The 22,032-nt window shown below is 41.7% G+C and overlaps 1 protein-coding gene across 1 annotated transcript in view; it reads right to left on the bottom strand.

Annotated features, from left to right (window-relative positions):
• The window catches only part of kcnh4 (potassium channel, voltage gated eag related subfamily H, member 4), a 115,261-nt gene extending 93,581 nt beyond the window's left edge, over positions 1 to 21,680 (bottom strand). The window contains exon 1 of the mRNA XM_002942318.3: positions 21,365 to 21,680. Within this exon, the coding sequence (XP_002942364.2) occupies positions 21,365 to 21,440 (76 nt within the window). The 5' untranslated portion in view covers positions 21,441 to 21,680. The remainder of the gene's footprint in view (positions 1 to 21,364) is intronic.
• Positions 21,681 to 22,032: the final 352 nt, after the last annotated feature.

Genomic DNA, 22,032 nt, shown 5'->3' with positions numbered 1-22,032 from the left:
ATATTGAACTCTAGCCAGGAAAGAAACATAATACAATCTGAAACTACTGGGGCTAAAGAAGATCCTATTCCTAGCAACTTTTTAGTTGGTCTTCATTATTTATTTTTTTATAGTTTTTTAATTATTTGCCTTCCTTTTCTGCCTCTGTCCAGCTTTCAAATGGGGGTCACTGACCCCAGAAGCCAAAAAAAAAAAAGGTTTGCTCTGTTTGTTTTTGTTCAATTTTTATTACTTATCTTTCTATATATACAGGTATGGGATCCCTTATCCGGAAACCCGTTATCCAGAAAGCTCCGAATTACGGAAAGCCCGTCTCCCATAGACTCCATTTTAATCAAATAATTTAGAATTTTAAAACTGATTCCCTTTTTCTCTGTAATAATAAAACAGAATCTTGTACTTGATCCCAACTAAGATATAAATAATCCTTATTGGGGCAGAACAGCCCTATTGGGTTTATTTCATGGTTAAATGATTCCCTTTTCTCTGTAATAATAAAACAGTACCTGTACTTGATCCCAACTAAGATATAATTACCCCTTATTGGGGCAGAACAGCCCTATTGGGTTTATTTAATGGTTAAATGATTCCCTTTTCTCTGTAATAATAAAACAGTACCTGTACTTGATCCCAACTAAGATATAATTACCCCTTATTGGGGCAGAACAGCCCTATTGGGTTTATTTAATGGTTAAATGATTCCCTTTTCTCTGTAATAATAAAACAGTACCTGTACTTGATCCCAACTAAGATATAATTACCCCTTATTGGGGCAGAACAGCCCTATTGGGTTTATTTCATGGTTAAATGATTCCCTTTTCTCTGTAATAATAAAACAGTACCTGTACTTGATCCCAACTAAGATATAATTACCCCTTATTGGGGGCAGAACAGCCCTATTGGGTTTATTTAATGGTTAAATGATTCCCTTTTCTCTGTAATAATAAAACAGTACCTGTACTTGATCCCAACTAAGATATAATTACCCCTTATTGGGGCAGAACAGCCCTATTGGGTTTATTTAATGGTTAAATGATTCCCTTTTCTCTGTAATAATAAAACAGTACCTGTACTTGATCCCAACTAAGATATAATTACCCCTTATTGGGGGCAGAACAGCCCTATTGGGTTTAATTAATGTTTTATTAATTTTTTAGTAGACTTAAGGTATGGAGATACAAATTACGGAAAGACCCCTTATCTTGAATACCCTTGGTCCCGAGCATTCTGGATAATGGGTCCTATACCTGTACCCCCTCCTATTCATATTCCAGTCTCTCACCTTGCTACTAGGGTAAAAAAGACCATAGCAACCAGATAGCCGCTGAAATTCCAAACTGCACACAAAAAACACAAAAAAAATGAAGACCAATTGCAAATTGTAGAATGTCAATACGAAAAGATCATATAAAGATGAACTACCCTTTTAATACTTGGTGCAGATAAATTAAAAAAGAAATTAAAAAATAATATTGTTAAGGGATGCAGCAGTCGAATTATCAATCTGGCGCATATTGAACTCTAGGAAAGCAAAAAGTTGCAGTTTTCCTTGAATATAAAGTCATTCTCGAGCCAGGAAAGAAACATAATACTGGGGCTAAAGAAAGGCCTATTCCTAGCAACTTTTCAGTTGGTCTTCATTATTCATTTTTTATAGTTTTTTTTTAATTATTTGCCTTCCTTTTCTGCCTCTGTCCAGCTTTCAAATGGGGGTCACTGACCCCAGAAGCCAAAAAAAAAACGTTTGCTCTGTGAGACTATTCATATTCCAGTCTCTCATTTAAACCACTGCCTGGTTACTAGGGTAAAAATAGACCATAGCAACCAGATAGCCGATGAAATTCCAAACCCTCCGGTTTGGAATTTCATCGGCTATCTGGTTGCTATGGTTTGAACAAAACACTAAATAACTGAAAAGCGTCACACACACACACAAAAAATGAAGACCAATTGCAAATTGTAGAATGTCAATACGAAAAGACCATTTAAAAACTACCCTTTTAATACTTGGTACCCCTTACTGCAGCCCCAATGGAGAGACCCAGCTGGAGTATCAATAAAATGGGCCATGGTGAGGCTAAAGGGGGTCATTTACGAACAAAAGTGCAGCGGTTCAAAGTGATTTTGGTTGCCATGGTTTTTACCCATAATGCAGCAATTTTTCTCCTATAATTTCAGTGCAATTGGGTGCACTTCCACCCCCAATTGCTTGTGATGTGTGTAAGGCTAAGTATATAGAGCAGATATTACAGTTTCAGAGGGGGGGGGGGGGGTTGCATCACTTACAGAGCGCTCAAAATGGAATTTGCACTCGGTTCAGTGCGTTCACGTTTGAATCATGTCCATTTCAGAGCAGTTGTGTCCGTAAATGACCTATATTACGGCGAGCTCTTTCTAGATAATCCTTAGACACAGCGAGGAGGTTAATGGGAAATTCCGCCCAATTTCACAGTTTTTTTTATAATGAAATCCGAAGCAATTTTCCAATATTCTTTCATGAAAATGTTTCCTAACCCTAAGGGGCACATTTACTAATCCACGAACGTCCGAAAAGCGCCCAAATGCGTTTTTTCCGTATTGATCGGTATTTTTGCGATTTTTCCGTCGCCGTTGCGACTTTTTCGTTGCCGTCACGACTTTTTCGTGAATTGTAGCGACTTTTTCGGCGTCGTCGCGAAAAAAATCGGATTGGTTTTTCCGCCGTTTACAATTGCTCAATACGAAAAAATCGCGACGGCGACGAAAAAGTCGTGCAAAATGCGAAAAAACCTCGACGACGACGAAAAAGTCGCAACATTTTCATTTCCAATCAGATTTTTTCCCATTCGGGATTTGGATTCGTGGATTAGTAAATGTGCCCCTAAATGTAATTTTTTTTCTGTTCTCTGGTTCCAACTCTCGATGTAGCAGAAATCAGGGTCGGACTGGGGGGTGCAGGGCCCACTGGGGCTTCTACCTCAGGGGCCCCTGCACCCCCCAGTGACCCCCCCGCAAAGGCCCCAACACCGGATTGTGGGAGCGCCCTGGGGGGGATCGGACCAGGTTTTTTCCCGGTACCCAAGTGGTCCAGTCCGACGCTGGCAGAAATCATTCTGCTCTTTGTGTCAGTAAATCAGCTGGCTTCTGCTACATTGTTTCTGGAGTCAGAACTAGGGTTGCCACCGGTCCGGTTTTGACCATGACAGCCCGGTTTTCGGATAGGGCTGCCCGGGGCAACACTGCCTGCCTGGTTTCCCCAATTTGGAAAACTGGGCAGGACTCTTTCAGATTGATGTGGCAATAGGGCAATCGCCATGTCATAGCCCAGCCCTGCAGCGTCATAGTCCCGCCCATGTGATGTCGAGGCCCCTCCCAGTGATGTTATGCCACCGCCCCCTGCAGAGCCCAGTGTAGGCGGGAACAAACGGCTCTGGATTTCTTATCCGAGCACCCCGAGGCCGCCCCCATTCGTCGTTTACAAATTACGGAGCAGTGGGGAGAGGTCCTCATTGCCCCATATGGGAGCAAAATTTGTGCCGCCCTAGGCCCGGGCCTTTGTGGCCTCACCATATATCTGGGCCTTGGAACAAAACAGCCATGTCTCTGGCACCCTATGCCCTCTGGCACTCTCTTTACTCACTTATCTTAATGGTCCCATAACCCCCCAGCCCATATAATACTTAAATAAACTGATACCCCCAGAGGCAGCATATCTTACCCCATTGCTCAGGCGCCATTTTTATGAATAGAAAATGTATAGAAAACAGAGAGAAACAGAGAGCCTGAATGCACGATGCTCCAAATAACAGAAAGACTCCTTATCTAGAAACCCCCATAGATAATAGATCCCATAGTCATATACATGGGGACAAACAAAGGCACAAATAGGGCGGCAGTCGGCCACATCAGGGTCTTCTGAGCTGGCAGAGAGCTGTGTGCGGCATTAGCCTGGTACTCCTGCAGTATTCTCAAAATTCTGAATTCCACAAATAAATTCTATTGTATAAAAGAAAAACAGCACACTTAAAGGGTAAGCTCACCATTATATTAACGTTTAGTATGATATAGACACCAATATTGCAATTGGTGCTCATTTTTTATTTTGTATGGTTCTTCAGTTCTTTAGCTTTTTGCTTGGCAGCTCTCAAATATGGTATTTCAGCATCTGTCTGGTTGCTAGGGTGCAATTTACCCTAGCAACCAGACACTCAAAATGCTACTTGCAAGAACCCACTATGGTGCCTTACAATATGAAAGCATTGTAACAGAAGCGCCTGTCCCTCAGCCTGCCTCCTCCCAATCCCACAATTCCCTGCTGCACACGTGATGTCAATAAGGAAAGGAACATCCCAGTGCAATGCATTGTGGGTTATGTAGTTCCTGCATGCTGTCTGTAAGCTGGGGAGAAGTTGTTACAATGTGTAACATCAGTGTTTTAGTCCCTCCTCCCCTGCCAGGATTACAAATGATGCAGAAAGAGAAGAACAGTTTTGCAGCTGGATTTCAGCATATAAAAATGGTATTTATTCCTACTGTTTGAAGGAACAGATTACAGGGATAGGGATATTAGGGGTTTCTGGGTTGTGGGGGGCTCTTTAACACATTTTGTTTATCAGATAGATATCCCAGCACTGGAGAACCTTCCAATATAAAAGCTAATTGTATCCATAGTGTAGTTGTTGTCTGTATATCTGCACTGTAGTAAGGCTTGTAAGTCATTGCTCCTCTGAGCATCGTGCCCAACACAAGGGGTAATTAGAGGGAGGAGGGTGTGATTGGCTATTACTCACTGCTCTTCTGCACACAGCTGTTCAATGCAACCAAACATGTCAGGGAGCAGAAATAGAAATGCCAAGCTGTTTATGAGACCGTGTGTGTATGTGGGAGATAAGTGAATCTGAAGACAATGCTTTGTGTCAATATCATGTAAAGGCTGTAAAACAGCGTAACGGCTGGAAATAGGGATCTGGGCAGGCAGTCATGTGTATGGGAAGGCGGCCAATGGCAGGGCTGGAAAGCGCGGCCAGATCCTGATGCAGGCAGGAGGAGTGGCAGGCCGCCATTTTGTAGTACCCGCCCACCCGTGGATAGGTACCTAGATGTTTGGGGTTGGGTATGAACTCGGCTATCAATTCTGCCACAGCTGGGGGTGTAATGCTTGCCTTGGGGCCAGTGATTGTTATGGCTGAGTAGCTGGTAGTGATGCAGGCTCTTTGTGGGCACAGGGGGTGCCAATTGGCTGCATGGTTTCACTTGCCCCTAGGGGTAGAGCAACTGGCCTCTCAAGTAGCCTGAGGAAGGTGTACTGTATGGTGGTTATTTTTGGCAAGCATTCCTTGAATAGGGAATTTTTTTTATCATTTACACCTTTGGTCTGTTAGCCAATAAGATTGTATCTAGTTTTTGAACTCTAATTAAATAATGGGGTGAGAGGCAACATGAACAAAACGGTGCAAGAATCCTGTTGCACCTCACTCTCTATGTGCCAATGCCTATAGAAGGGTCAGGGAGTGGGTGTCACGTGACATCCCCTAAAATGCACCTACCTATGCATCAGAATGGGGAGCACTGTGCCACTGTTAATGGAGTGTTAACTGGCCATTTTCCAGTGATTTTACTGGCATGTGTGGAGTTAAGAGAGTGCTTATTGGTAATTTATCAGTTGTCTTACTGCATGTCTGGGCTTTATTGGGTATTAATTGGCCATTTTTTAGGGATTTTACTCGCTTGTCTGGGATTAATAGAGCTCTTATTAGCCATTTCTACAGTGATTATATTGGCACAGCTGGGGTTAATATGCTCTTTATCCATTTTCTGTAGTAATTATACTGGCATGTGTGGGTTTAATATGCTCTTTAACCCTTTGTTGCACTAATAATACTGGCATGTCTGGGGTTAATATGCTCTTTATCCATTTTCTGTAGTAATTATACTGGCATGTCTGAGGTTAATATGCTCTTTATCCATTTGTTGCAGTAATAATACTGGCATGTCTGGGGTTAATATGCTCTTTATCTATTTTCTGCAGTAATTATACTTGCATGTCTGGGTTTACTATGCAATTATCTATTTTCTGCAGTAATTATACTGGCGTGTGTAGTTAAGACAGTGCTTATTGGTAATTTATCAGTGGTCTTGCTGGCATGTCTGAGCTTAATTGGGTATTAATTGGCCATTTTCTAGTGATTTTACTTGCTTGTCTGGGATTAATAAAGCGTTTACTAGCCATTTCTACAGTGATTATATTGGCACAGCTGGGGTTAATATGCTCTTTATCTATTTTCTGTAGTATATGTACTGGCAGTTATGGGTTAAATATCCTCTTTATCCATTTACTGTAGTAATTATACTGGCACATCTGCGGTTAATATACTCTTTATCTATTTTTTGTAGTATTTGTAGTGGCACATCTGGGTTATATTTTGGTGAAATGGGTGTATTATTTAGCGGACATGGCTTTAAAAAATTGCTTGCTAAGCTGTACACAGCAGGATAATAGGGGCCCACTAGTTGGATCTTTGCCCAGGGCCCACCAAAGGCTTAAAAAGTCCCTGGATGAAAATTACAGGCAGACTGAGAGTAAAGAATGTACAAGGAGCACAACACTCGCCCGATACTTCTGTGGCCAATATTAGCCTGAACCCTACAAAGAACTGATTGAGAATATGGTGACAGATTCAAGGCACAACTAGGAAATGTTCCTCAGCACTGATTACTCTTGTCTCTACCTCTCGCCCGAGGGTCACGGCACACTGACAAGACTAATCCCCCCGGGACGGCCATTTGTGTCTGTAATGGAGTCAGTCCCGAGGCTCTTTGTCAGGCTCATTGATCATAACCTCCGGCCAGATGTACAAAGATATAGCCCCATGCCATACAGATACACAGAGAAATGCGGAGGAGGGAGCTCTGTATGTATCAGATCCACATAACAGAACCGGCTCTCCTTCATATAGCCATAAATAACAAATGCCTATACTTTCCTGTTGTCTTTGTCTCTGTATACAAGGGTTATTATATGTACAATCCATTCTGCTTGTTGTTAATAGGGGTTCTTCACCTTTGAGTATGATGTAGAGAGTAATATTCTGAGACAATCTGCAATTGGTCTTCATTTTTATTAGTAGTAGTTATTTCACTGTTTGTTCAGCAGCTCTCCATTTTGGAGTTTCAGCAGCTATCTGGTTGCTAGTATCTAAATTACCTTAGTAACCAGGGAGTGGTTTGAATGAGAGACTGGAATATGAATAGGGGAGAGACTGAACAGAAAATTACATTATTAATAACAATAAAACTGGAGCCTCACAGAGCAATAGTTTTTTGGCTGCCGGGGTCAGTGACCCCCATTTGAAAGCTGCAAAGAGTTTGAAGAAGAAGGCAAATAATTCACAAACGATAAAAAATAAAAACTAAAGACCAATTGAAAAGTTGCTTAGAATTGGCCGTTCTATAACATACTAGAAGTTACTTTAAAGGTGAACCGTGGTGGGACTTTTTACTGAACAAGATAGGATAGTGACAAATTCACATAGGAAGCCAATGAATGGAAGCAACATGTTGCAGGTATGGGACCTGTTATGCAGAATGATAATGGTCAGGAACTGGGTTTTTTGGATAAGGGGTCTGTCTATAATTTGGATCTCCATACCTTAAGTCTAATAAAAAATCATTTATTACACCCGCTAAGATTGTTTTGCCTCCAATAACACCTAATAATGGTAAAATGATCCCACAGATCTAGATGGGTAGGGATGTATAATAACAAAGGGTGAAAGGATAAGTAAAAAGCAAGCGCTTCTACAATAAATGTAGATTCAGCAACAAATCTTTGACTAGAATTAAACCAATATTTCTGCTTTATAGGAAAATAAGAAGAGACGCGGCTCCCGGGGAGACATCGGCCTGTGACGTTCCCTGCAAATTCCGCTCCCTTCTCCGCTGCGGCGCTGTAACTGCCCCGGTTTGTGTCTGTAAGGTAAGTGATAGGGGCAGCTCCCCGTATTTCTGTAGCCTGGGATATTGTATTTGGTAAAATATTCCTCTCTCGTATATGGACCATGGTAGGTTTATACAGGAGTCGGCCATGTTCTGTACATACACCCTATAGGCACTGCTTATCCCACTCACTAACCTACAGGTATGTACGAGCCAGAGAAATGCCCATGATTGCTTCACACACTCTATAACTCCTATCATGGCCAATGCCCCAAACATTACCTTACTATATACTGTATGTCTATATGTTTCTCATGCCATTAGATTGTAAGCTCTAAGCACCGGGACCCTGTCACTGCTAATTCCTCCTGTCTGTACTGTACAGCATTACTTATAGCGGTGCCTCTATATAAACTGGGGATGCACAGAACCAGGATTCACTTCGGGATTTGCCAAGATTCGCCTTTTTCAGCAGGATTCGTCCATGGTCCTGGCTGAACCAAATCCAAACCCTTAAAATGGTGCATCCCTATTATAAACTGATCTCCATCTATCTGTCCATCTCTCATTCTCTCTCTTTAACTCTATCTCTATCCATCTCTCCATCCATTCCATCATCCATCTCTCCGTCCATGCTTATCTGTCTCTGCTCTGTCTCCCTATCCTGCTCTCTCTATAGATGGCCATACACTGGAAGATTCACTCATTTGGTGAGGTTGGGTGGATCTTTTCTCAATATGCCCACCTAAAGGTGGCCGATATTGGGAAACAACTGAATTACAACGGTGGGCATAGGTGCCATCGGATCTGGGACTACACCAACGAGCAAAAGCTGTCCCCAATCTGACAGAAAATCAAACCTGCCCAATTGAAATCTGGGCAATTTTAGGTCACATATCAGTCAGGGAGGCCCGTTGGGGGTGCCCATTCACGGGCAGATAAGCTGCCCAATCGCTCTGAAGGACCTGAATGTGTATGGCCACCTTAACTCTCTATCCCTCTCAATCTCTCTATCATCTCCATATATTTCTACCATCTGCCCATTTATCAGTGCAATATCCATAAGGATCTAATTGTGTATAATGTCTGTCTCTCTACAGTCCTTCATTCCCCTGCAATATCCAACAAGGTTATGGTTGATTATAATATCTGTTTGTCTATATATCCCTTGATATTCCGTTGAAATACCAACAAGGTTCTTCTCTGCTGGCCGCAGTATATATAAATAGCCCCGCACACACACATATACATATATATATATAGAAACATATGGAAATGATAGAGCTGATGCCCTCAGTATGTGCATCTGGACATCTCTATATCCCCCAATACCCTGCCGCTTCACACCAGCAGCTCCTGACAGCCCATTCTCCAAGATAAATAAGCAGCCCCGGCAGCAGAATAAAACAGAGGATATTCATCACTCTCCCCCTAGGAGATCCCTCTGTAGCTCCCAAATACACACAGTTCCTGAGCTTGCAATCACCACTGTGTATAATTAGCACCGTCTGTTCCACACGCACAGAGATTAGGGGGCATCTTATTTACCTTTCCTTGGGCACAGAGGCTACAGGGTAATACAGGTTTGCCCGCATTACATTGGCAAATCCATGGGCACCCATAGATATAGGGTGAGAAATAAGTACAATTCTACTATAGGAAAGCCATATATAAAGCATTGCTATGTAGTCTGCACATTCTAAGGCAACATAATTGCTTTTTATCTGTCCCGTGATTTTTTGATCATTTCTGGTCCCTATGGAAGGCTGTACCATAAACCAAGCGCCCCTTCTGAAATGAAGCGTTTAATGCATTCTGCTCCAGTCGCCCGTACTATCAGGCTCGTCGGCACCTCCATCTTCTGATCAAGTTTTCCCTCCTGCATTGCTAATTCTATTGCTGTAATTCACTTTCTATTTTTACCTTTTCCTTCCCCTTTCGACCTTCGCTTCCTTCCGTCTCCCATCAGCGCTGCTCATATTTAAAGCACATAAAGTCCTATCTAAAGAGGCTTTTATTATTATTATTCTGGTAGAAACCCGGTGTCTTGTCTCTACTACCCAGCAGCCCTTCAGTTATGGAACTGTAGTTAATGCCAGCTGGCCTTAGGTGTTCCATAGCCTCCCTTCTCCTCTGAGCAGTTCTAATTTTAAAAAAAGGACATGTTTAGCTCTGGTTTTACTTGTCCTTTAAAGAAACCCCCTAATATCCCTATCCCTGTAATCTGTTCCTTCAAAACATATGAAGAAATTCTATTTTTATATGCTGAAATCCTGCTGCAAAAAAGTTCTTCTCATTTGAAATCCGGGCTGGGGAGGAAGGACTAAAACATTGACGTTACAAAAGATAGATCCCCTGCCACAAATTTTTAGCACAGAAAGGGCAACAAAATCTTTGCAGAGCTCTTGTAGCAAGGAGGTTTAAATGCAGCCTGCACCGGCACAGCAATGTGGGTGCAACATAGGCAGCCGAATGCTAAGTACATTGTTCCATATCTCATTATGCTCATTATCACTCAATTAATTGCACAAGGTGCAAACTAGGGGAATCCAGGGGGACACCCACCTATCACCCCCTGCTCATCTGTCATAAATTCTAGAAAAGCACTGTATTCATGGTCCCATGTAGGAAGTCTAGAGAGAATGACTTTCAGCAAAGTCCTACAACTGTGAGGCCCATTTGCAGGGCAAATGAAATAGTGGCTGGGTGGCAACCCTAGAAATATGGCACCCTGGCCCATCATGATGGGGTCAGGCTTACATAATTATAGAGAATAAGGAAAAATACCTAGAATAGTTTGTATAAAGAATATTACAGAGCTGTTCTGCCCCCAATAAGGGGTAATTATATCTTAGTTGGGATCAAGTACAGGTACTGTTTTATTATTACAGAGAAAAGGGAATCATTTAACCATGAAATAAACCCAATAGGGCTGTTCTGCCCCAATAAGGGGTAATTATATCTTAGTTGGGATCAAGTACAGGTACTGTTTTATTATTACAGAGAAAAGGGAATCATTTAACCATTAAATAAACCCAATAGGACTGTTCTGCCCCCAATAAGGGGTAATTATATCTTAGTTGGGATCAAGTACAGGTACTGTTTTATTATTACAGAGAAAAGGGAATCATTTAACCATGAAATAAACCCAATAGGGCTGTTCTGCCCCAATAAGGGGTAATTATATCTTAGTTGGGATCAAGTACAGGTACTGTTTTATTATTACAGAGAAAAGGGAATCATTTAACCATTAAATAAACCCAATAGGGCTGTTCTGTCCCCAATAAGGGGTAATTATATCTTAGTTGGGATCAAGTACAGGTACTGTTTTATTATTACAGAGAAAAGGGAATCATTTAACCATGAAATAAACCCAATAGGGCTGTTCTGCCCCAATAAGGGGTAATTATATCTTAGTTGGGATCAAGTACAGGTACTGTTTTATTATTACAGAGAAAAGGGAATCATTTAACCATTAAATAAACCCAATAGGGCTGTTCTGCCCCAATAAGGGGTAATTATATCTTAGTTGGGATCAAGTACAGGTACTGTTTTATTATTACAGAGAAAAGGGAATCATTTAACCATTAAATAAACCCAATAGGGCTGTTCTGTCCCCAATAAGGGGTAATTATATCTTAGTTGGGATCAAGTACAGGTACTGTTTTATTATTACAGGCAATGACAATATATTTATATAGAAGAATACATAGACAGATTTTACATTTTATTGGGATGGGGTCAAAATTTGAAGTGCTTTCAGCTTGTTATTAATCTTACAGAACCCCCCAGACCCACACACACATTTAAAGACATTTCTTCTCTTTTGTTGCCTTTACCATTTGCCCCCCCCCATACCCCATCCCCCCACGTTTATCCTTTAGAAAACCAAGCGAATGATATATTCATGAACTGAACACGAGTCTCTAACTTTCCAGGGCCGAGCATTTTCCTTAGCACTCGGGTTCTTTAGTTCCATAGAAATCCTCTCAATAGTTGCCAGGAGACCTTCAGAATGCACTTCAAGCCGAAGCTACGGCGTCTGTCGCTGAACCGCCTTGGAACCGTACAGGACTGCGGCGGCTTCGGCTAAAAGGCATTTATGTCATGCACTTATCCTACTCCACCCGGAGCAGCTGCACGGCCCTATCATTCCCTAACATACAGCGGGGCATTCATCCCGCTCAGCCTAGATATGCAATATATACAACTGCCCACCATATCCTTATATGATAACTGTACTTTCCATTGCGGGGGCAGAAGGGCAATGCCGCTGCTTTTCATGGGTTCGGGAAAGGCAACTGTCAGCATTGCCCCGTTACTAGGGACCAGTTGGACGGACTACGGGAAGGGAATAGCATTAATCACTAAGCTTGATCAGGATACACGTATAGGACCGATTATCCAGAATGCTCGGGACCAAGGGTATTCCGGATATAAGGTCTTTCCGTAATTTGGATCTCCATACCTTAAGTCTGCTAAAAAAATAATTTAACCATAAAATAAACCCAATAGGGCTGTTCTGCCCCCAATAAGGGGTAATTATATCTTAGTTGGGATCAAGTACAGGTACTGTTTTATTATTACAGAGAAAAGGGAATCATTTAACCATGAAATAAACCCAATAGGGCTGTTCTGCCCCAATAAGGGGTAATTATATCTTAGTTGGGATCAAGTACAGGTACTGTTTTATTATTGCAGAGAAAAGGGAATCATTTAACCATGAAATAAACCCAATAGGGCTGTTCTGCCCCAATAAGGGGTAATTATATCTTAGTTGGGATCAAGTACAGGTACTGTTTTATTATTGCAGAGAAAAGGGAATCATTTAACCATGAAATAAACCCAATAGGGCTGTTCTGCCCCAATAAGGGGTAATTATATCTTAGTTGGGATCAAGTACAGGTACTGTTTTATTATTACAGAGAAAAGGGAATCATTTAACCATGAAATAAACCCAATAGGGCTGTTCTGCCCCAATAAGGGGTAATTATATCTTAGTTGGGATCAAGTACAGGCACTGTTTTATTATTACAGAGAAAGGGGAATCATTTAACCATTAAATAAACCCAATAGGGCTGTTCTGCCCCCAATAAGGGGTAATTATATCTTAGTTGGGATCAAGTACAGGTACTGTTTTATTATTACAGAGAAAAGGGAATCATTTAACCATGAAATAAACCCAATAGGGCTGTTCTGCCCCAATAAGGGGTAATTATATCTTAGTTGGGATCAAGTACAGGTACTGTTTTATTATTACAGAGAAAAGGGAATCATTTAACCATTAAATAAACCCAATAGGGCTGTTCTGCCCCCAATAAGGGGTAATTATTTCTTAGTTGGGATCAAGTACAGGTACTGTTTTATTATTACAGAGAAAAGGGAATCATTTAACCATTAAATAAACCCAATAGGGCTGTTCTGCCCCAATAAGGGGTAATTATATCTTAGTTGGGATCAAGTACAGGTACTGTTTTATTATTACAGAGAAAAGGGAATCATTTAACCATGAAATAAACCCAATAGGGCTGTTCTGCCCCCAATAAGGGGTAATTATATCTTAGTTGGGATCAAGTACAGGTACTGTTTTATTATTACAGAGAAAAGGGAATCATTTAACCATGAAATAAACCCAATAGGGCTGTTCTGCCCCCAATAAGGGGTAATTATATCTTAGTTGGGATCAAGTACAGGTACTGTTTTATTATTACAGAGAAATAATGAAATCATTTTTAAAATGTGAATTATTTGCTTATGGAAGATGGCCTTCCCGTAATTTGGAGCTTTCCGGATAACGGATCCCATACATATATAAACATACCCGTTGATGTTATATAATGATGGGTATCTATGCTCCGGCACGGCTTTCCCAGAATGCAGCAGAAGCACATGTAGGGATTGCAGGGAGCTCTCCTTGGTGCTGAACTAAACAAAGCGCTCCAGTTCTAAGGAATAAAGCCACATTATATAGGGAGAGGCAGCAGGGAACCCTCCGAGAGGTTAAATGAATGGAAATGAAGGTGCCCTGCAAACAGGGCAAGTTACTAGAAGATCATTAGGGATTAATGGGGGGGGGGCAGAGAAGAGCGAGACGGGTCCGGCTGCAGCACAACAGATACCAACATCCTAATTTACCTCCCTGCGCTCTGACCTCCCCCATAATCCTCTTACAAAAAAATCCTTGATGCAGCAATATGGCACTTTATTTATCAAAACGCCTGTCTCATTCGAGGATGAATTCTCTCTCCCCGGCGGCGCAGAGTGATTGTTGCTTTATCACACGTGCCTGGGAGCAGCGTAGCATGACGGCCCCTGTGTGCTCTGTATGGGGAGCAGCCAAAATCATACGTGTGCGAGGGATAAACACGCAAACACCGGCACTGTGCTACTGCTTATTTATACCGGCTTCAGTGTATAAAGTGAATAAAGTACCCCCTATTGTAACATATAGGGATATTATAAGTCACAGAGGGGTTCCTTATAATATATAGTGAATAAAGTACCCCCTATTGTAACATATAGGGATATTATAAGTCACAGAGGGGTTCCTTATAATATATAGTGAATAAAGTACCCCCTATTGTAACATATAAGGATATTATAAGCCCCCGAGGAGTTCCTTATAATATATAGTGAATAATGTATCCCCTATTGTAACATATAAGGATTTTATAAGTCACAGAGGAGTTCCTTATAATATATAGTGAATAAAGTACCCCCTATTGTAACATATAGGGATATTATAAGTCACAGAGGAGTTCCTTATAATATATAGTGAATAAAGTACCCCCTATTGTAACATATAGGGATATTATAAGCCCCCGAGGAGTTCCTTATAATATATAGTGAATAAAGTGCCCCCTATTGTAACATATAGGGATATTATAAGCCCCCGAGGAGTTCCTTATAATATATAGTGAATAAAGTACCCCCTATTGTAACATATAGGGATATTATAAGCCCCTGAGGGGTTCCTTATAATATATAGTGAATAAAGTGCCCCCTATTGTAACATATAGGGATATTATAAGCCCCCGAGGGGTTCCTTATAATATATAGTGAATAAAGTGCCCCCTATTGTAACATATAGGAATATTATAAGTCACAGAGGAGTTCCTTATAATATATAGTGAATAAAGTGCCCCCTATTGTAACATATAGGGATATTATAAGTCCCCGAGGAGTTCCTTATAATATATAGTGAATAAAGTGCCCCCTATTGTAATATATAGGGATATTATAAGTCACCGAGGAGTTCCTTATAATATATAGGGAATAAAGTGCCCCCTATTGTAACATATAGGGATATTATAAGTCACAGAGGAGTTCCTTATAATATATAGTGAATAAAGTGCCCCCTATTGTAACATATAGGGATATTATAAGTCACAGAGGAGTTCCATGACCATATAAAGGTACGAGGCCGAAGGCAAAGTGCTTTTATACAGGTCATGGAAATCCGAGGTGACTTCTAATATCCTCATATTTTACAACAGGGGGTACTTTATTTATTATAATATACAAGTTTCAGTGAGTCATGTGACAGTAATTACATCACTAAGCTCCGATTATAACTGATGACATCACTAAGCTCCTTTATACCAGTGTCTATAGTGAGTATATAAATAAATAAATATATATATTAACACAAAGAGAAACACTCATTAATTTATTGCAAAAAGAAAAAATCATCATTTTGGTCAGAAACCGTGACCTTCATCAGGGCACCCCCTTGGGGAGGTCATTGTTTGTGACTTGCATTGTTTTTCTGTATAATAAATTACAATGAATGACCTAATTGGCATGACTTAGTGAATGAATCTTATATTTATACATACCGTGCTGACATGGGAGAGGGGATTGGAAGGGGGAGTGGGGGGTCAGAATTGGGTGGGTGGGGGGACAGATGTGGCCGGGGTAGACTGGAGGTGGATGGGGAGTAGGCTGGGGCCAGAGGAAGATTTATTACAAAATTACCGGCAAGTTGGCCCTAAAACAGCAGGTTATAGGATGCAGTATTCCTAGCAACTTTGCAATTGGTCTTCATTTATTTATTTGTTATAGTTGTTAAAATTCTCCTTCCATTTCTACATTTTTCAGCTTTCAAATGGGGGTCGCTGACCCCGGCAGCCAAAAACTATTGCTCTGTGAGGCTCCAGTTTTATTGTTATTGTTACTTTTTATTCCTTATCTTTCTGTTCTGTTCCTTGCCTGTTGCTATTCCAGTTGCTCATTCAATCTACTGCCTGGTTGCTAAGGTAAGCAAAACCCTAGCAACCAGATAGCTGCTGACATTCCAAAATGGAGAGCTAATGAACAAAAAGCTTAGTAAGTGAGAAATCACAACAAAAATAAAAAAGGAAGACCAATTGCAAATTGTCTCAGAGGATCAGTGTCTACATCATACTAAACTCTTTAATTTTCTTCTCCTAGAGAAATCTCACCCACAATATTACAAAGAGACAATGGGGTTCATTTATCAACACTGGGCAGATTTGCCAGTGGGCAGTAACTATTAGCAACCAATCAGCGATTGGCTTTTTTTCAGCCAACTGCAAGTAGAACAATGAATGCAACAATTTGATTGGTTGTCATGGGCAAATTTGCCCAACGTTGATAAAGGACCCCCAATTGTCTTTCCATTGCTTTTGTACTCTCCCAGGGCAACCCTACATATGTGCCGGCTGGGTGCCACACGGTGCCCACGTTACTCAGCCGCAGCCGAATGAATCTAATGATTGCAAGTGTGAAATTCCCCAGGTACCGACCTGGTAGTGTCACCTTCCCCAAAGGACTACTGAGTAGGACAAAAACAAGGCACTGCCGGCGGCAGGCTCCACGGCGACGCGTAAACAAAAGCCGCGGTATGAATAGCACTGCCAGCCTGGGCGCGACGCAGAACGACGACTCGGCTCCTATCAGGTCCCTATTGAGATTCTCTTTGTGAAATATGCGAAGAGAATTTTCCAAGGACAAATGTTGCAGAAACCCAAACACTTTTTTCAGGCTCCATTTATTTGCCGTATCATTGCAATCGCATTGTTGGAAGAGAACAGAGTCGGTAATAGAAAAAAGGACAACTAAAGACCTAGAATCATAATGGTTTATAATGTCATTATTAATAGTGCAAGGTTGTGCCTCCGGTCTCCCCCTACATCTCCACCCGCTGCCACCTTGCCTGTACCTGGTAACGCAAAATGGGCGCCTTCAGGCACGTGATTTGGTTGGGGGCAAAAAGATACGAGGGGTAGATTAAGGCCATATCTTTATCTGCATAACGGTGCCCATACCGGGCCGATTCTAGCTGCCGATATGGGTCCCTTAGACAGATTCGCCAGCTAATCGGCCCGTGTATGGCACTACCGACGGGCCTGCCCGACCGATATCTGGCCTGAAATCGGGCAGATCTCGATCGGGCGGGTTAAAAAATCTAGTCGGATCGGGAGACCGCATCGGCTCGTTGATCCCTGAACCAACTTTGCCTATACCCGTTGTTATAATTCGATTGTTTGGCCCCAGGGCCGAGTTAGCCTACACGTTCCCCGATATCGCCCGCCCGTAGGTGGGGATATCGGGTGAAGATTCGCTCGCTTGGCGATGTCGCCAAGGGAGCGGATCCTTCACGTGTATGGGGACCTTAAGGCTGCTGTATATTCACACTCGTAGAGTAGCTCTAAGCCATAATACAGACAACATAAGCCACAATGGGGTTCTGCACCCCCCAATCCTGCAAGAGTGGGATTATTTCCATTATTAAGGCGGTTTATACAGACATAGGATCCATTATCCTAAGACCTGTTATCCAGAAAGCTCCGAATTGCAGGGAGGCCATTACAATGTCCCATAGACTCCATTATAATCAAATAATTCACATTTTAAAAAATGATTCCCTTTTCTCTGTAATAATAAAACAGTACCTGTACTTGATCCCAACTAAGATATAATTACCCCTTATTGGGGCAGAACAGCCCTATTGGGTTTATTTCATGGTTAAATGATTCCCTTTTCTCTGTAATAATAAAACAGTACCTGTACTTGATCCCAACTAAGATATAATTACCCCTTATTGGGGCAGAACAGCCCTATTGGGTTTATTTCATGGTTAAATGATTCCCTTTTCTCTGTAATAATAAAACAGTACCTGTACTTGATCCCAACTAAGATATAATTACCCCTTATTGGGGCAGAACAGTCCTATTGGGTTTATTTCATGGTTAAATGATTCCCTTTTCTCTGTAATAATAAAACAGTACCTGTACTTGATCCCAACTAAGATATAATTACCCCTTATTGGGGGCAGAACAGCCCTATTGGGTTTATTTCATGGTTAAATGATTCCCTTTTCTCTGTAATAATAAAACAGTACCTGTACTTGATCCCAACTAAGATATAATTACCCCTTATTGGGGGCAGAACAGCCCTATTGGGTTTATTTCATGGTTAAATGATTCCCTTTTCTCTGTAATAATAAAACAGTACCTGTACTTGATCCCAACTAAGATATAATTACCCCTTATTGAGGGCAGAACAGCCCTATTGGGTTTATTTCATGTTTATTTTTTAGTAGACATAAGGTATATAGATCCAAATTAAGGAAAGATCCCTTGTCTGGAAAAAGGTTCCAAGCATTCTGCATAATGGGTCCCATACTTGTGCCTTTCATAAAACACCCACACATCTATAAATGCAACACTTATGTAATATTCCTGACATTACCCCGGGCTGATTCAGCATTATCCTCCACGGAGCATTTATTATAAGCCTCCCAGTTTAAAGGCAAATATCACCACGCACAAAGCTATTATGGTTACATTATAAATATCCCAATACACTTTAATATATTACATTCTAATTGGCTCTAGAACAAGTCAAACTATAGTCTTACAATGCATTACCTATAAATAGGCGTTTGTAGTTATATATATATATATATTAAACTCACTGTGGTCTTAAAGTACATTACAGAACAAGCAATTTATAGAAACTTTTATATTGGTCTTCATTTCTTATTCTTTATAGTTTTCAAAATGATTTACATTTTTTATTTCTGACTTTTCCATCTTTAGATGGGGGTCACTGACCCCGAAAACAAAAAAACTATTGCTCTGTGAGGCCACAAATGTTATTGTTACTTTTATATTACAGGTATCAGACCCCTTATCCGGAAACCCATTATCCAGAAAGTTCTGAATTAAGGAAAGGCCATCTTGCATAGACTTCATTTTAATCAAATAATTCACATTTTTGAAAATGATTTCCTTTTTCTCTGTAATAATAAAACAGTACCTGTACTTGATCCCAACTAAGATATAATTACCCCTTATTGGGGCAGAACAGCCCTATTGGGTTTATTTCATGGTTAAATGATTCCCTTTTCTCTGTAATAATAAAACAGTACCTGTACTTGATCCCAACTAAGATATAATTACCCCTTATTGGGGGCAGAACAGTCCTATTGGGTTTATTTAATGGTTAAATGATTCCCTTTTCTCTGTAATAATAAAACAGTACCTGTACTTGATCCCAACTAAGATATAATTACCCCTTATTGGGGCAGAACAGCCCTATTGGGTTTATTTAATGGTTAAATGATTCCCTTTTCTCTGTAATAATAAAACAGTACCTGTACTTGATCCCAACTAAGATATAATTACCCCTTATTGGGGGCAGAACTGCCCTATTGGGTTTATTTCCCAATAGGTCCTGAGCATTCTGGATAATGGGTCCCATACCTGTACTTATCTTTCTATTAAAGCTTCTCCTATTCATATTCCAATCTCTCTCACACCACTGCTTGGTTGCTTGGGTAATCTCGACCCTAGCAACCCGGATAGCTGCTGAAGTTCTGAACCGGAGAGCTGCTGAATATACAGCTAAATAATTAAAAATGCATAATAAAAAATGACGACCAACTGCAAATTGTTGTAGGAAATCACCCACTATATCATACTAAAAGTTAATTTAAAGGTGAACTACACCTTCAATACCCCTGATATCTGATTAATGAGTCTAGTAGCTCTTTAGAAACCCGCGGATCATGATATTCAGGGTGGAAGCACCAGATCCAGGGTTCAGTTGGGGATTCGGACTAATCCCAGCACATTTTGCAGGATTTGGATTTGCCGAATCCTTAGTATATGGCCAAACCGACCCCAAACCCATGTGACACTAAAGCTCTGAGCAAATAAAGGAATGAAGGCTTGAATGTGTTCTGCCGCTTCCGCCGACAGTTTGGTAGGGTCCCGGCTTACAATGTAACGGATGAAAGGGTTAATGAAGCCGCTAAATGTGCCAGATCCTCATTGGTCCCCCCCCCCAGCCATTCCGGCTTTCATGGGATTCCTGGATTTCGGATCAGCTGATATAACTGCACAGCTGCGACTGCCCCTGGTATAGCGAGAATGTGGCAGTTAGAGGAACATATGCCATCTGCCTCACTAAATGATCAAACACCACGGAGGCTGGCACATAGCAACCCTTCCCTAGCCCCTTATTAACCCTTACAAGTCAACTACCCTGTTAGAAAGACACTAAGAACCTGATCAGAAGTTCTGCAGTTATTGGGGGTTCTGCATCTTACATTGGGGTTCTGCAGCCAGAGATTAATGAACATGTTCTGCAAGTTCCAGATGCCGGGGGGCCACATGGTGGGCTTTGGTGCAGGGGCGGAACTATAGAGGAAACAGGGGGGCCCTGGAGTGTAGGGGGCCCTAAATAAATGAGCAATTTCAATATATCTGGGTAGAACAAGTCAGTTTACTAATGGTTACTATGGTGTTGGGGGCCCTACATTGAATTTGCTGTGGGGCCCAGTAACATCTAGTTATGCCAATGCCTTGATGTCACTTTAATGGTTAATGGGCAGTGCCAGCAGGGCATAACCTTGGTCATGTGACCTTATTTTCATGTTATAAAGCATATTCAGCCTATGAATAAAGGTACAAAATGTGCCAAAGTAGAATGTGTATATATATATATATACTGATACTCTGAGTATGTGCCTGTGTGTATATATCTAACTATACAATATATACAATATGTACAATATATACAGTATATACAATATATACAATATCTACAGTATATACAGTATGTACAATATATAGGGTATATAGATGCACATTGTTACCCTAATACAGTACTTTTCTGCCTATAATGACAGGTACTTGTACTCCTACTGCCCCACAGTATATGTGGCTGACACTTATACATATAGCATAGAGATATCTATATTACACATACAAGAATAGCACCTTCCGACAGAAGCCAGTTAGTGATGTGGGATGGAAAGTCGCAGGGCATTGGGTGCGATTTGGGCAGACAGCGCTTTCTTTCCGACTCGACCCTTTTGCCCGAGTACTGAATACCCAGTTACGGGACGATAATGAAGCATGCAGTTGCACAAAGGACAAGCAGAATATCTGGCGAGCAAGCTCGGCCGAGCACTTACGCGTCCCATCGAATCGGGTAGCGATGGTGTCCAGGAAAGTGTTCTGCGGAGCCAGTAAGCCTTTCATGACGGGCATGGTGCCGCCGCTTCGCTACTCTGCCCTGGGCTGGAAGCCGCCGGGGGCACCGCATCAGCGCTGAGACAGCGGCACAAAGTCGCCGAGACAGCCCCGCACCCCCGGGGAAGTAGCGACAGGCGCTAAGGCATCGCGTCCCCCGCTGCGTCTCTGCGCTCACTCATTGCCCCGGCGATAGGCGCACAGCGATGTACATTGTCTCATTGGATTCTGTGCGCTGAGTCTGCCCGCTCCTCCCTCCGTGTGTGGCTTCTCCCTCGGTGTCTCCCCGCCTCTCTCCCCCGCTGCACCCAGCGCTCCCTTCTACGCACTGTACCTGCCTGTCCCCCCAGCCTCCCCGGTGCCCCCCCAGCCCCCCGGTGCCCCCTCCTCCTGTGTGCCTGTCCCTCCCCTGCTCTACATCTGGCACTCTCTTACAGTCTCTTACTGTCTCTTACTGTCTTATACAGTCTCTTACTGTATCTAACTGTCTTATACAGTCTCTTACTGTATCTAACTGTCTTATACAGTCTCTTACTGTATCTTACTGTCTCTCACTGTCTCTTATACAGTCTCTTACTGTCTTATACAGTCTCTTACTGTCTCTTACTGT

The sequence above is a fragment of the Xenopus tropicalis genome, chromosome 10 (assembly GCF_000004195.4).
Source record: "Xenopus tropicalis strain Nigerian chromosome 10, UCB_Xtro_10.0, whole genome shotgun sequence".
NCBI classification, from domain to species: Eukaryota; Metazoa; Chordata; class Amphibia; order Anura; family Pipidae; genus Xenopus; species Xenopus tropicalis.
This window is presented reverse-complemented; position numbering and strand designations above follow the sequence as displayed.